This window comes from Schistocerca cancellata, chromosome 9, assembly GCF_023864275.1.
Source record: "Schistocerca cancellata isolate TAMUIC-IGC-003103 chromosome 9, iqSchCanc2.1, whole genome shotgun sequence".
NCBI lineage: Eukaryota > Metazoa > Arthropoda > Insecta > Orthoptera > Acrididae > Schistocerca > Schistocerca cancellata.
In genome coordinates this window covers 69983842-70001020 of record NC_064634.1, presented here as the reverse complement: position 1 = coordinate 70001020, position 17179 = coordinate 69983842, and the positions used below count along the sequence as shown (strand labels likewise).

Below are 17179 nucleotides of genomic sequence, written 5' to 3'. Positions count from 1 at the left end.
GTTCCCGGGTTCGATTCCCGGCGGGGTCAGGGATTTTCTCTGCCTCGTGATGGCTGGGTGTTGTGTGCTGTCCTTAGGTTAGTTAGGTTTAAGTAGTTCTAAGTTCTGGGGGACTGATGACCATAGATGTTAAGTCCCATAGTGCTCAGAGCCAAGTAAGCATTAGGAGTGCACTGAGTATTCCACTGTTGTGCGCACGTGAGAAAGTGGATGGGTGAAAAGAGTTCTTTAAAGTCTTGTGTGACGAGGAGGGCTCGTCAGTTGACTTAATTGAGGAAGGAATGGTAGACGATATGGAAGACATAGGGGATTCTGTATTAGAATGCAGTTATTTTTTTTTCGTGTTAGTCCGAATTTGTCCTTTCTTTAAGCGCAGTGAAGGGATCATACCTTATCCAAGGAAAACACCCCAACACCGCACACCACCTCCTCCGTACTATATGTGATGGCAAGTAAAGTTCTCCATGTACTGGCCAAGCCCATAGCCGTGCACTGAGTTGCCGCAGGATACAGCCCGATTATCACTCCAAATCACTCGTTTCCATTTCGGCTTACGGGGAGTTCTTCGAACAGTGTAGCCAATGATTTCTAACCTCTTACCCTGAGTCGTTGTGCTGGCCGGACTGCCGGTAGCAATTTGATATTGACGAGTGATTTCTTTCGCCGATTATGTGGTTTTCATTTACTTCGCGATTCCACTTCACGGTGATATCACCAACAGTGGACGTCGCCAGCTTTAGAAAGGTTGAAATGTCCCTCATGGATGTGTTACTCAGGTGACGTCGAATGTTCGGAGTTACTGAGCTTTCCTGGTCGACCCATAAGGATACAAAGAAACTAAATCAAAATTCACTGTAGTAATTTAAAGAAATTATGGGAAAAAAAAGATAAACAGTTTTGAGGGGGTATGAGAAAATACACGTGTACGTATAAGCTAATGTATGAGAATCGAATCAAAGTTTGCACTTGTTGTCGTTATCTTATAGGCTATAATCTGAAAGTTTTTCAACTTTTTTGTCAAATAATGTAAGACATTGCTGGATACTTGTAGAACACATTGTATGACATGAGGAACATTTTCTCAAAGGTTACTGTACTTACCACCTTCAAAATTTGGTACGCTATTCTTAGTAATTAGATGAACAAATTTGTGTATCAGTTTTTTAATATCAGTCTTAATACTCTCGAAACATTTTTTTTAAATTTGTGCGTATGACTTTTACTTCACAAAAGTTTAAATAAATTTTGTAATATTGCATTTTGAAATATTTTGCACCACAAGATGTTTTTTAATAATATGTTCAAAGTCTGCAGCAAATTTCACCTTTTTATCTGCAGTGGTTGAGCGGATGATGTTCTTTATACGCCAAAAAATGAAAGTTGTGGGAAATGCAGAAAAAAGATTTTTTTTGGCATTAATACAAGAAATGTGTGCCTAATGTTGGACATTAGTATACATTCGATATTTTTGGTTTTCATGTAGCTCTTTTCTTCTAGTCTGTCATTGGCGTGCCCTTTTAGCAATATCCTTTACTGACGTTCCAGAGCTGTCAAATACGCACATCATCAGTAGGTTTTCAGTGAACCTCATAATCGTCCTGATTCTTCCAGTATTACCATAATTTAAGACCAGACAAGCATCATAGAGGAAATTTTAACAAGAGCACAATGTTGTAATTTCTAAATGATGTTATTAAAGCTTTCGTTTGGGATTTATGTTCCAACGCGTGTGCATGTTTTTAATAAATCGTAATTAATCGCATCTTGAACGGACTCACTGCATTCTATACCCCAAACAAGGGCAGAGTCTTGTAGAAAAGGGGGCTGGCACTGCGCATTGGTTGAAACAAATGCCTTTTACATCATTTTTAGCAAGAATTTAACTCTGAAAATTAGGGGACCTTATTTTTAACATGCTACAGAACTATCTGGTGGCCAAAAAATTCAAAATCTTCGAGCCATTTTACATACACCCCTACCCCACTTAAACAAAGAGAATTGTGCGGCGTAGTGAAGTAAGAACATAAATTCGCAGTAGTGAAATGTCCTGTCAGGCTACGAGGTGCAGAACCGGTAGGTACAGATTTAAGGGCAGTCAGACGAGATGAGTATATCAAACTGCTGTGCGGCGGGGAAGATATTTCCAGCTCGTGAGTAAATGGTTCAAATGGCTCTGAGCACTATGGGACTTAACAGCTGAGGTCATCAGTCCCCTAGAACTTAGAACTACTTAAACCCAACTAATCTAAGGACATCACACACATCCATGCCCGAGGCAGGATTCGAACCTGTGACCGTAGCGGTCGCTCGGTTCCAGACTGAAGCGCCTAGAACCGCTCGGCCACTCCGGCCGGCCCCGTGAGTAAATGATTGGAACTGACTCTTTAGCGGCACTGTTTTGGTGAGTTTCTGGGCACAAACTGCATGATCTTGTGCTTTCACTGATTTCACTAATCGTAATGACGCTTTTCTGTCACGCATGTAATTATGTAATCGTCAGCGACGATTCGTTTTCGGTTGCAAATTACTGCGGGGAGCGTCCGCAAGCTTGTGCAACGGTGACGTGTTGCTGCGCTATAAAACCAGAAACAACAACGAGTCACGAACGTAAGCAGGCGCCTCCGCATTATATAAATACGATCTTTGTGTAATTATTCTCCCTAAAATACCATTGTGTATCCGAAGCGCAGGTCAACACTGCAGTACTGCATAATAATAATAATTTTTGAAGCTCGTTTTCGACGCATGTCAACCTACAGACAGTGGCTCTACGCTCTGTAAATAATTTAATTGCACCGAGAGTGAAAACTTGCGATAATAAAATGTAAATAACACTTTTGGAACGGAAGTGAAAGAATTTCGCCACACCGATTCGTGAAGTGTGTTCAGTGTGTCCCAGCCGGGAGAACACGGAGAGATAAAAAACGGAGTCCGGTTCCAATTATAGTACTGAATGCATTACTGTGCTATCAGTCACCTACTGTCATATGAGCATTGTTCGAAAATTCTGCACATACATCGGCTTCTCATTGCAGTTGATGAGGGAATTTAAACGCAGAACCATCATAACCTGAAGAAAGGGTAACATTTACACTCTGGTTATTAGCAACTGCAGACATTTACGTTAGTGATTGTTTCGCATTTCAGTAGCTCATGTATTTTAAGTCTGCAGTGACATATGCGAGGCACAGCAAGGATTTTATTAAAAGTTTGTACAAGGAAGATAACATAAACAAAATACAGTTAATGAAATGTGACATTATAATCTGTTACGTAATTTGCTAGAGGGCAGGTAGCGTGGTACGAGGTAAACCATTTTTATTTATAATAAAAAATATCTAAAGTAACAATGAGACATCAGCCATGTGATTGCAGTTACTGTGAACGTAACCAAGATCAGGTCTTTTCTGTATTTTTAATTTTAATAAGCATATTCGCGCTTGTTTACTTTAAAGTAGATTTATTGCGCTTTTCAATTTTAATAAAAATAAAGCCTCTGCTTCTTCAATCCGTTCTCGCATGATCGAACCTATCGTCTTTCTCGGATTCCCGATTGGAGTTTTGAGTGCTTCGGCAATCTTCTTCCAGACGTATTCCTTTTTCTTCGATATTTGTTCTGTGGATCTCTTGGATCTTACAAGCATCTGTGATATCTATATTCTATTGTCTTCAGACCAACAACAGAAGTAGACAAGATAGCAGACGAAAGGTTTCTGTATTGCTAGGGCTGAAGCGGAGAGGACGCGAACTCTTGTTGCGAACCAGCGGAACAGAAGCGAACACTAGCGAATGCGACCCGAACACGACCGATTGCAACTCGCTAGCGCTCACCTACCGTCTGCACCATGGAGAATTCTCATTCGCAGATGCTCGCACACACGTGTTCGCTCTGGTGTAAACCTCACCTAATACATACAATACTTGTTTCACCTCGCTTGCTCTTACTACCCACGTGCCTGTACCGTTTAATAATCTCCTCTCGTATTATTCATATTGTAAAACGAAACAACCAACGTTTATGCTGGTGCAGTTAGTGCTGCCCATAACTTCCCATTCCGTTATTAGAAACGACTATTGTTCACCCCTACCACCAGTCGGTAGCTGATAAGCCGTAGTTGTATCGCGAATAGTTACGTCATCTCTGTCTCTTACAGTAATTTTTAAGTTGCAACGTCCATTTTAAATACCAATAAATAAATGTTCGTCTGATTCTAGAGTATTGTTCGTCGATCTGGGATCCTTATCGGGTAGGACTGATATAAGAGATACAGGAGATCCAACGAAGAGCGGCGCGTTTCGTCACGTGATCCATTAGCCAGCGCGAGGGCGTTACAGAGATGTGCATGCGAATACCGTAGCCTGTTTCTCCGACAAGTGGCACGGGATGTCGTCGTGCTCTAGGATTCGTCTACGGTGATGTTACGGCCCCTCCCTTTGGTGCCTGTGCTTTTCTAGCGAGTCAGCGTATGTATTGGCGAGCCACTGCAGCAACATGTCAGTAAGCACCTGAAGATGGCGAGCAGCTGTCTCGGGACCAATGAAGTCGTGAATAAACTCCAGTAGCAGACACTGCAGAAGAGGCTTCGTGCATCTCGGAGAGGATTGTTACAGAAATTTCGAGAGAGTAATTTCCGGAAAGAGTCGGAGAACATGTTACTTCTTCCCACGTGCATCTCGCGAAACGAAAATGACGAGAAAATTCGAGAAATTAGAGCTAACACAGAGGCTTGCCGACAGTCATTCTTCCCAAGCGCCATTTGTGAGCGGAACAGGGATTTGGGGATCAGTTAGTGGTACCACAAGTACTCTCCGCCACACACTATCAGGCGCCTTGCAGAGTATTGATGTAGATGCGATACAAAAGGTAGCGGAATGCCTCTACCGTTAAAAGTGTGCGGCCTGCCGCCCCTTCCCTTCCCCTCCCATCTCCTCCCCTTGGAGCTGTCGGCCCTCATTTCGCTCCCTTCGCCCATCGCCGCCTTAGCGTGGGACGTTTAGCGCCGGTTTTTGATTGAAAAATACAATCCAATAGTTCCGCCGTAGCGCGCCGAGCGTCTGTAATACGGCCCGCGGGATTGTCTGCTGCTTTGCAATTCATTGCGTGCATTGATTGCATAAAATAAATAACCAAAATCTGCCAGCTCTTCCTATTCGGGGAGCAGATTCCCAACTCTGCAAGAAATGTAATACCCAGCGGCATCGGCAAGGGGCAAGGAAAACTTTGAACGAGATAGCGTATTTTCTTTTTCTTTTTTTTCTTGAGTGCGTTGTGAGTTAAGATGCTTCCGCTAAGTCTTGCCATCAAATTTTTATATTCTTTTATTATTTACGTGAACACAGCAATAGACGCCAGTTTATTGGCTTCGAAACTCGGGAGAGAAAAAAAGGTAATATTAACAAGCAGCAAACGTAACGACTTCAGTTTCTTTTTTCTGATCCCCCACCTCCTCTCTCTCTCTCTCTCTCTCTCTCTCTCCCTCCCTCCCTCCCCCCCTCCCCCCCTCCCCCCCTCCTCCCCTCCTCCCCTCCCCCCCTCGCGCAGGCGCGTATAGGTACGTTGGCATGGACGACAACGGCATACCCATCATTCGTCCATTTCACCGTGTGAAACCTTACTTTCATACACTGTTGTTGACGGTAATGTAAAATTGTCTTCCAATTCCTGCCGTCTCTGAGAGTTTTGAGATTGTTGCCGGGTGCAGCCAACAGCGGAACGTATGGTGGACGCCATTCAATATCTAATACAGTCTAGCCAACACCTGCCACGTAATGTGTAAACAAAATTCATATTTGCACTCCAGTATTTCCTTACCTTACTCAACTTATTTGTAAGCGTATACTTCACCCTTATAAGGAGGCCTCCGTATCAAAGAGGCCATTTTGTAGACTTGCGTCGCTGTGTGTCTGAGGACTTCACTTTATCTGTTAAAGCTATAATAAATGTTAACATACCACAAATGTCGGCAACGCCCTAATCTGAAATCATACTGTCTGTGTGCGCACCTAACACCGTTAGGCATGCATGCATTATTCCTGTAAGAGTCTGTAAACTGTTTTATTAGGATATCGCAATCTGGCTTATAATACCATAATTCTTCCAACACAGATGCTGCAGCAGACACATTTATTTTATTTCCTTTTAAGGTGAAAACCAACTCACACGGTCTTGCATCGTTTGGTGCTAAGAATGCAGGCAGAGGTTGTCGCGATAGAATCTGATACGGTTCCATTCCTGTTTTTTTCCGCAAAAAGAAAATAAGAAAAGAAAAAAGCCCTGAAGAACAGTCATAGGCTGTAAACAGTTTCCTTTATTTAGAACTTCGCCTTTCCTTTCCTTTTAAAAAAAAGTCACCTACACTACATTCTTACACACAGATGTTACACGTAAATGATATGTACTTAACCTCACTTTGATGTTTTGAATCTTTCTTAGACTCTAGACCAGATACAAGAATACTTGGGTAAAACGGATTTGACATCGAAACAATTTATTTTCAGCTTTATGTTGGCTCTCCAACGTTGGCTCATCTTTAATTTCACATAGTTCAGCGGCTTGTTGTGATTTACTGTATCTTATAAACTTCCACCTGTTACGTCCGTTATAAGAACGGCATGTACATCCAGTTCAGTCATATCCTTGAACTCTAAATTTCCCCAATTTATTGCTACAGGCAATGCAAACTTTCTCAAGAGCACCTTACTCTTCAGACTACGTTTTAGATGCCGACCCATCATTAGTAATGCGCGCCAACAACACTCAGACAGTTTCCAGTTTCATCAGTCTGGTTTCATCTGCCATTGATGAAACTGGGCATTACAGAATATTTGACTTCAACGTATTAACTGCAAATTTGTTCACTTGCTAAATCGGGATGGGTAAGGTTACGTAAATCACATAACTGCTCATAGCTTATGGAAAATTATCTTTTAGCCATAGCTCGAGGACGTCACACCACAGATCCAGATCTTCATGATGAAGTTCTGAGACGGCGATGGATTTTTTTTTATCGTTATTCGCACGTTTCTCACAATATTTGCTAAAATGTAAATTTCCTAAGCTGCTATGTTTTTTCAACTTCGGGAACAAGTTGAAGTCTGGTGAACACATTTCCGGGCTGTAGGGAGGATGTGGCAACACTTCCCATCCGCATTCACGCAGTTTTAAGGCTACAGCATTGCCGTAAGGCGGGCGAGCGTTGTCGCGGGGAGTGAGTGGCGCTGCCTCGAGCAACTGAGGAAATTCCGAAAGAGTGGAACCATATTGCGGACTTCGTGAATAAGAACTGCGAATGAACGCTTTTCCAGAAAATTAAGGTTTTCGAACTGAACAAATATGGCATTATGAGCAGACTGTCTGACTTTTATCTACATGGAACAACAGAAAATATTCAATAATCATAAAAATACAGTAATCGAACAGAAAAGTAGTGACAGTAGGTCTTAAAACAGCAGTACACACCTATCGAGTTTGTGTGTGTCACAAAGACAGAAGCAAAGGACAAAAAAATCAGAATTTAACGTCCTGTCGACAGCGACGTCAGCACAGGTATAGCGTAGCGTCTGCTGGATAAGGAAATCGACCGCGGCCTGTTAGAGGGGCCTTAGCGGTTGCTAGCGTGATTTAGGGAGTTACCGAAAACCTAAATCTAAATGGCTGTATGGTGATTAGGGATAGGAAATACGAGGGTCATTCCGTAAATAATGCGTAGGTTGGTGTTACTGTGGATTGTTTGATCACCAATGAAATTATATCTACATCATACTCCGCAAGCCACCTAAAGGTGTGTGGCGGAGGGTACTTTCGGTACCACTATCTGATCCCTCCAACCCTATTCCACTCGCGAATAGTGCGGTTGTAGTTGGGGGCTTAAGGAAGAAGCATGTGCTTTTGTTTTTTCGGTCTATATTCTAAGATGAAGTTGGCAAGAGATAGAAATGGACCCTGCAGGGGTCTCGGCCGCTGTGCCTGTTGAAAACCAGATGTCGTACATCAAGATCGAAACTTGACGCGGCAAAAACCCTACAGAAATCCACAGTACATCAAGTGAAGTTTATGGTGAGTTTACAGTGGACCGTAGTACAGTTTCACGTTGGGTTAGTCGTTTCGTGGATCTTGGGGAGTCCATAGAGGCGTGGTATCGCTGGAGCTCTGGGGTACAGTCGCTTCTTCATTTGCTCTGGTAAGTCCGATTTCTTCAGCAGAGCTATCGTCTTTCTACTCATCGTCGGGGTTGGAACCTTCTTCAGCCTCTTGTAGGCCTCGTCTTGTAGCAGAAGGTTTATTTTCTGTCGGTACTCGGCAGGAAGGGGTACCTCTGAGACCGATTGTGGACTCCATCAACTCTCACAGTTACGAACTTGCTAAATACCTAGCGACACTGCTCAAACCACTTGTGGGACACTGCAGCCACCATGTGAGAAACTCAGCCGAATTCGAAAAAATACTCAGGGACATGCGACTGCAAAGGGAGGACCTACTCGTGAGCTTCGACGTGACGTCGCTTTTCACAAAAGTGCCTCTTCAAGACTCCTTGGCACTTTTAACCCAGCACTTTGAACCACAAACAGTCAGCCTCTTCGAACACGCACTAACAACCACGTACTTTCAGTGCAACGGGGAATTCTTCGAGCAGATCGACGGTGTGGCGATGGGCTCCCCATTGGCTCCTGCGATTTGCAAACCTCTATATGGAACATTTCGAGGAGGTGGCCCTTCAAACTGCCAGACAGAAACCGAAGCACTTCTTCCGCTATGTCGACGACACTTTTGTCGTGTGGGGACATGGCAAACAGGCACTAGATGAGTTTCTTGAACACCTCAACAGCATCCATCCGAACATAAAATTTACAATGGAAATGGAGGAAAATGGACGCCTCCCCTTCCTTGATATTTTAATTAAGAGGAAGGCAGATAGATCACTAGGCCATGCAGTACATAGGAAGAAGACACATACGGATCTATACCTTCATGCAACAAGCTGCCACCATCCAGCACAAAGACAAACAGTACTGACCACCCTGGTACAAGGGCGCGCGCCGTCTGCGACAAAGACAGCCTACCATCCGAGCTGCAACACCTGAGAGAAGTCTTCCAACAAAATGGCTACAGTAGAACGCAGATTAACAGCGCGCTTAAAAGAAAGAAAGAAGCAGTGAGAACCCCAGAAGAATATAATGAAGGAGAAGAAGAAGATAAACGACTCGCTTTCCTTCCGTACGTGGGTCCGCTCTCGGCCAAAATTGCACGACTTCTGGGAAAATACAAGATCAAAACCACTCTCCGACCACCACCGAAGACGAGGGAGCTCCTAGGTTCTGCCAACGACGCGCTGAACCTTAACACACCAGGAGTATACAGTATACCATGCGAATGCGGAAAGCAATACATTGGGCAAACACAGCGCTGCATATCTAAACGCTGCAAAGAACATATCAGATGTGTGCGACTAGGCCACACAGAAAAATCAGCCATAGCGGAACACAGCATCAATGAAGAACACACCTTCAACTTCGAAAACTGTGCCGAGCAACTGGTTTTTGGGAAAGCGTGATCAAAGAATCCATAGAAATAAGGATTCACAAGAATCTGGTCAACAGAGACGAGGGATACCAACTCAGCGCAGCATGGAACCCGGCGATAGCGGCAATCCGTCGGGAGCACGCCCGTCAATGTCCTCCGCCGCGGCCGCAAACAGAATGCTTACACCGAGAACCGAACGCGGCCGCCGGGGGCGACCGCCATCCCCACCACCGCGCGCACGCCGCTGGTCCACCGCAGCCACCCGAGGTCTAGTGGAGGGGGGTGACCGCGCATATAAATAGCCCGCTCTCCGCGAATCTCGACACTTCGCTAGAAGATGGGTAGTATGACACTTCCCGAAACGTCGCGAGATATCAACGCTACCACTCGGCTGGAGACCCGAGAAACCTTCATCAGTAAACTAAATAGTCTGAAAGCAGAAAATGCAAACATATACCAACAAGATAAAATAAATTTAAAATCGTATGCATCAAGCCCGCAAAGTCAAAAATTTCCCGTTGCTTTTTGATTATACTTTGTATGTCGGGTTAAAGGAAGACGTCGAAGAGATTCAGAGGCGTGCTGCTAGATTTGTTACCGGCAAATTTTAATATCAGGCGAGTTCTACAGAAATGCTGCGTGAACTCGAATGGGAATCCCTGGAGGGAAGAAGACGTTCTTTTCGGAAAACGCTATCAAGAAAGTTCAGGGGACAGTACACCTTGCGTATGGACCGCGAAGAGAAGATAAAAGAAGTCAGGGCTCGCATGAAAGCATATAGACAGTCGTTTTTCCCTCGCTCCATTTGCGAATCGAACAGGGAAGAAGTGGTACAAGGTACCCTCTGCCATGTTCCGTATATTGGCTTGCGGGGTAGCTATGTAGATACAAAGTAGAACATACGTAGGTAAGTGTCGTACGCCGAGAACGAGCCAGATGTACTGTTCCTCACAAATCTGTTGGACCTCCTTTTAGTGCCAAATGCGGCATTGTCTGCGCCGCAGTAAACAACTTCCGCGCATTCGTTCTTGCGATCAGCGCATAAGCAAGACCGTGGAAAGAAGAGGTAGCCATTCGCGGAGCGTTGTGCGCAGCTGAGCGGCAAGGAAAGTCCTCTGCGAAATATTGCAAGAATGTGTGAAAATCGTTTCTTGCAGTAGCCTACAGTTTAGTGTTCTGTAGTGCCTGTCACCTAATGCATTAAGACTAATAATACAAGAAATAAATCACATAACTTTCAGTCTTTAAAGAATTTACTTGAGCCCACACCGGTCTAGCTTATTCATGGACTCTCACTCGAGTTGAGGTATTTCGCTAAGTCGATGAACCAGACGAATGCCAGACGATTCCCGCTACATCGCTCTGACGGAATACTTTCATCATCATCCACGTTCCAAGCCTAGTGCTTCCCCTCTAATACTGTCGTCGTTGACGTGACGTTGAACTCGAATTTTTCTTCCTTCTTTGTCTTCCACAATATCTCTTACATAAACATGGTTAATTAATCCAATATCGACTGGCATTACCTGCAAACAGCTTGTTGAAGCAAGATGCAGTAATGTAAGCGTAGTAAATATTTTCGACTACCAGATACTCATGTGCCTTTTTCATAGGCTTCGCTCAACTCGATGCTTGCCACTGCATTATCTTCCAGATGTGTCACTAGATGGACAAAGATGAATTACGTTGAAAGTGTGTATTTTGGAGACTGTGAGTGTACATAGCTCATATGCGACAAAAGCACAGTAGTTGTTTTTCATTAGGTCTCCACACACAGGTTCGCCGTAGGTGCCGTTCCTGTATTCGTCAGTGTAGCATCGTGTTGTTTCTGCCACTCGTTAGCGGCGTATTTATTAAGCTAAAAGTGACACAAAAAAAATGAGGGAGTCGCGTCCCTGGTGAGAGCGTGGTAAATATAATTAACTAATTATTATAATGTATCATTAGGGGAGAGAACTGAGATGCGTGGCGGGTGGCACGCCCACGAAATACTGTCACAGTAGAGAGTTTATAGTTTTCTCATCACGAAATGCATGAAAAACATGTAGTCACTAGTCGCTGTCCGGGGTCATCTTGCTGGCATTAGTTACTGATAAACAGACATCGTGCTAATTAGTGTGTTGCCATGTGGAAGAAGTTAACAAACTTTAACATTCACAAACGAAGGAGAATACCGAGAATGATCGAATCAAGCTGAGATAATCCAGAATAATTGCAAAATTAACGTCATTAGTAACAACAGCAGTGTCAGTTCAGTGCCATACACAGCAAATAGGCATTGGAAGTAGAGTTGCAAATCACATTCTGCCACTAGGGGCAACGTCTTGGTGAGACGGGACTGTCTTTCCTTCCTTTCTTCCTGCCTATTATAAAGCGGATACCAACTTTAGGCAATATAAGTTTTCATGATATCACATAGTGGTTTAGAACAATACAAATCCCTGCGTCTTAATTGCACATACGCTTAATTACTCTTTGTGGTTCTAAGAATAATGTTCTTCGTATATCCCACCTACACAATTCAAAAGTAAGATCAATACATTTTGCGGGAAGGTCACTCGGAAAACAGGAGATCCTAAAGAGAAAGAGGATGGTTTGGTTACTGAAGAATATGACTAAACAAAACCTAGTAGTACATACATAGCAAACAGATTAAATCTTCGATTACTAAATCTAATTTTACATTTCGCCTGTCATCTTCCCACTTATCCCACGATAGTTCGCCCCATTCCGGACTGATTACTCCGAAGGAGAATTTAGGACAGCTTGTGGAAGCATTATACGACCTGATGATCATGCATTTCATTGAATCGCATCCTAAAGAGCCTCCCGCTAAGAATTAATGGCGCTCATTGTTGGTTACAAACCAGTATGGCTCGAAAGTGTCGTCGGGTGCCTTTTCTCTGATTTTTCAGAAAATTTATTAAATTTAGTTTGTGAACGACGGGTTCTGTTCACATTGTGCGTAAATAGTACAAAACCGAAGTAGGTTCCAAAACACTATTTTTTTAATTTAGTGGAATAGTTAATTCTTACCTGTTATTGTAACGTGTTCATTATGTTTATGCGACATTGGTTACTGGGAAGTAGAGGCACTACCCAATTGTAAATACATCACTACTCCACCTTACGTAGATTCAAATATTTTCTTTGTTCTTACCGACCAGTGTTGGCCGGTAAGACAAGTGGCTACAACAAGCCAGATGCAGCTATGACCGTTAGAAGTCAACGATACTGGTGCAGTTAATGTTACAGCAACCACTCTAAAACACAGTCAGAACGAAACAAACCGTGATGTTACGGACTACCAATAGCAAGGACGGATATCTGGCATGTGAAACGCATGTCATATGCTGTAACTGTACTGTACATAAAAAGAGAGAAAAAAATCTCTTTAGCTACCCCATTTAGCCAACCCGTGTATTTGCACCTAATCTATGGTTAAGTACTCCTACTTTTATACTGTATCTTGTAACTCGTTATTTTGAATAATGTATGTATTGACTGATATAGTGCTGTAGCACATCATTCGGAAAATGGCCGACTCATGTGTTTGCAGACGCTGAAAATTACACGTAGGGTCAAATTACGGTTTTCGTGTTTCGAAATGTAGTTGACAGAAACATGATAACGAAGAAAATATGACGGTATTAGGCCAATTAAAGATGGATGAGAACCAGAAAGGTCACTTGTCATGAAGAGAGCTATAAATAATGTGCCTAGTAATTCGATCCCGAGCCACAGAACTCAGGCATCATTATCGTAGGTACATTAAACTTATACGTGAGCGGCTGTGGTAGTCCACATCTACATGATACAATTCACAATTAAACGCCTGACAGAGAGGGTTCATCGAACCACCTTCAAGCTATTTCTCTACTGTTCCACTTCCGAACAGTGCGTGGGAAAAAGAACACTTAAACCTTCCCTTGCGAGCCTTGATTTCTCTTATTATGATGATCATTTCTCCGTATGTAGGTGAGCGCCAACAGAATATTTTCGCAGTCCGAGGAAAAAGTTGGTGATTGAAGTTTCATAAGAAGATACTGCCGCAATGAAAAACGCCCTTGTTTCAATGATCGCGACCGCAATTCGCGTATTATATCCGTGGCACTCTTTACTCTATTTCGCGATGTACAAAACGAGCTGCCCTTGTTGGAACATTTTCGATGTCCTCCGTCAATCCTATCTGATACGGGTCGCACACCGTGCAGCAGTACTGTAGAGGAGGGCGGACAAGCGTAGTGTAAGCAGTCTCTTTACTATTGGTGATGAAAGCGGGCACGGCAATATTGAGGATCGTCCTCGCAGCGGCAGGCCTCGTACTGCACACACTCCAGACAATGTGCAGAGAGTTAACGAATTGGTGACTGCTGACAGACGCATCACAGTGAACGAATTGTCACGCTACGTTGGGATAGGGGAAGGAAGTGTCTGCAGAATACTGAAAGTGTTGGCGTTAAAAAAGGTTTGTGCCAGGGGGGTTCCCAGGATGTTGACAGTGGCTCACACAGAAAGAAGAAAAACTGTATGCAGCGAACTTTTGGAACAGTACGAGAATGGTGGAGATGAATTTCTTGGAAGAATTGTGACAGGTGATGAAACATGGCTCCATCATTTTTCGCCAGAGACGAAGAGGCAGTCAATGGAATGGCATCATGCAAATTCACCCAAGAAAAAAAAATTCAAAACCACACCTTCTGCTGGAAAAGTTATGGCTACGGTGTTTTTCGATTTCGAAAGACTCTTGCTTCTGGACATCATGCCAAGTGGAACCACCATAAATTCTGATGCATATGTGACGACACTGAAGAAGCTTCAAGCTCGACTGAATCGTGTTCGACCACATCGGCAAAAGCAGGATGTTTTGCTGTTGCACGACAATGCACGGCCACATGTCAGTCAAAAACCATGGAAGCGATCACAAAACTCGAATGGACAACACAAACACCCGCCTTACAGTCCTAACCCGGCTCTATGTGACTATCATCTCTTTGGGTAACTGAAAGACTCTTCGTGGAACAAGGTTTGAAGATGATGACTCCCTGTGCACGCTGCCAAACAGTGGCTCCAACAGGTTGGTCCAGAATTCTACCGAGCGGGTATACGGGCGCTGGTTGCAAGATGGCGTAAGGCAGTTGAGAGGGATGGAAATTATGTGGAGAAATGAAAATTTTATTCCTAAAAGAAGTATCTACACACTGTAAAACTTTCAAAAATGTAGAATAAAAGATGAATTTTTTTTAAAAAAAATAGTGTACATTTGTTATGGAGTGATCCTCGTAGTTGGATTTACAGCCGTTAGGTTTGTGTGTTGTATCTTGTAACCGAAATGTAGTGGATTCCTTTTACTACTCACGTGGATAACTTCGCAGTTTTCTTATTTAGAGACAATTACCACTTTTCGCAACATACAGGTATTTTTATATGAAGATGGTATCTGTTCTTTCGGATATGCCTTGCAGCTTCGAAGAATGAAATTACAATGAAATCCAGACCTTTAGCTGCTTACAGGCGTTGATAGATATAAACGGGGACAGTTGAAAATGTGTGCCCCGACCGGGACCCGTAACCAAGATTTCCTGCTTACATGCCAGACACTATCAGACTGAGCCATCGAGAACACAGAGGATAGTGCGACTTATCTCTGGCACGCTTCCCGAGAGACCCACACTGCCAATTTAACTGTGCACACACTACATTTGTAGTGCCCCTGCCCACTATACTCATTACTCGCAGCAGTCAGTCTGCCGATTTTGTAACTAAATGCAGTTTTTTTTCCAGTAAGGACACAACGGCACGTTTTCCCTACAGACATGCAACATAATTTTGAAAGGGAGGAGAAGGTGTCTACTGACATTCTCATTATCGGATCTTCAAAGGACTGTGCTGAAATATACCTTGTCTTGATGATGTTTGCTTAAAACGGTAATGATGTTGGCAAACTCATAATAGAAAGAGTAGCAGTACGCATGCCAGAAGAAAAATTGTCAGTGCGATGTTGTGAGGTTAGTGTTTTGGTGGTGTTGCAGACGCTGCAGCCGACAGACCCTCCGATCCACGAGGTGGAGCTGCTGCGGTCCAACCAGACGGCGACGCAGCTGGCGCTGGTGGGCCCGCACGGCATCTCGGTGCTGGAGCTGCCGCGGCGCTGGGGGCGCGGGGGCTGCTTCCTGGGCGGCAAGCCGTCAGTCACCTGCAGGTAGGGAGCAGCGCAGCGCACCACTGTAGGCAGCCTGCTGTCAGCCGGTGACCGGTTGCTGAACTCTTGAGGCGTCCTCTCACGGGACCTGGAAACGTTCGCGGACAAGGAGCTGGTGGCGTCACAGCGTGGAGTTCAACGTCCCGTTACATTCCGAAGCGTGAGAGGGAGAGTCTGCCGTGTCTGTTTTTTGCCTCGTTGACAGGAACATGGTCAGTGAGACGCGACGTCTGTTTTATGTCGCAAGCAGAACTTAGGAGACACCACATTCACCGAGGGAGGTGGTGCTGTGGTTAGCACACTGGACTCGCATTCGGGAGGACGCCGGTTCAATCCCGCGTCCGGCCATCCTGATTTAGGTTTTCCGTGATTTCCCTAAATCGTTCCACGCAAATGCCGGGATGGTTCCTTTGAAAGGGCACGGCCGACTTCCTTCCCTAATCCGATGAGACCGATGACCTCGCTGTTTGGTCTCTTCCCTCAAACATCCCAATCCAACACCACATTTTATTACGTTATACTGAGCTGAACTCCGTGTTAGGTGGTTTTTTCCACTGTCCAGTCACATCAATGTGAGCACCTGTCAGAAGCCTGATTAACCACTATTTGCAGCGCGGCCTGCTGCGAGACTTCCAGGAAGGGAGTCATTGTCGTTCTGGAAGCTACCGATAGGGATGTGGATCCGTGCCGACTCCCATTGCCATGGTCAGCTGAGCTAGGTTTCTCAGCTGAGGATCCACATGGCGCGATCGAATTGGTCCCACAGATTCTCAGTTGAGTTTAAATCCGAGAGTCTGGTGGCCAGTGGAGTACAGTAAACTCACCCTGCTACTCTTCGAACCACGCACGTACACTGCGAGCTGTGCGACAAGTTGCATTGTGCTGCTGGTAGATGCCATCGTGTCGAGGAAAAATGAACTGACTGTAGGGAGGGGAGGGGGGGATGGACATGGTCCCCAAGGATAGATACAAACTTGCGCTGCTCCATTGCCCCTTCGAGTGTTTCCTTTAAGACATTTCATGCTCTACACGCCGACGGTTATCTGTCCGATGGAGGCTAAAACGTGATCCATCTGGAAAGGCCACCTGTCACCACTCAGTGGACGTCCAGTTGCAGTAATGGTGTACAAATTCCAGCCTTCGTCGACGATGAACAGTACTCGGGAAGGACGCATGAACCAGGGTTGCTGCGGAGGTCCATGCGCAGCAACGTTCGCGGAACGGTCGTTGAGGAGACACTTGGTTCCTCTTGGGTCAGTTGCTCAACATTTGCACATCTATTCGCGCGTACACATCTCCGCCGCCGTCATTCATCGTTGTCATATGGCCCTTGGTGCATCACGCTTCCCTCGGCACAGGTGTCCGATAACGGCATTTTGCCATACACGGTATACTTTAACCACTGTGACACACGTATAGTTTACAGCATTGGCTGTTTTGGAAATGCTTCCACCCTT

The 17179-nt window shown here is 44.5% G+C and overlaps 1 protein-coding gene across 1 annotated transcript in view; it reads left to right on the top strand.

Moving 5' to 3' along the window:
- The window catches only part of LOC126101597 (nuclear pore complex protein Nup88), a 532960-nt gene that overhangs the window by 265934 nt on the left and 249847 nt on the right, over positions 1-17179 (top strand). Inside the window, exon 2 of the mRNA XM_049912275.1 lies at positions 15553-15722. Coding sequence (XP_049768232.1) covers positions 15553-15722 — 170 coding nt within the window. The remainder of the gene's footprint in view (positions 1-15552; positions 15723-17179) is intronic.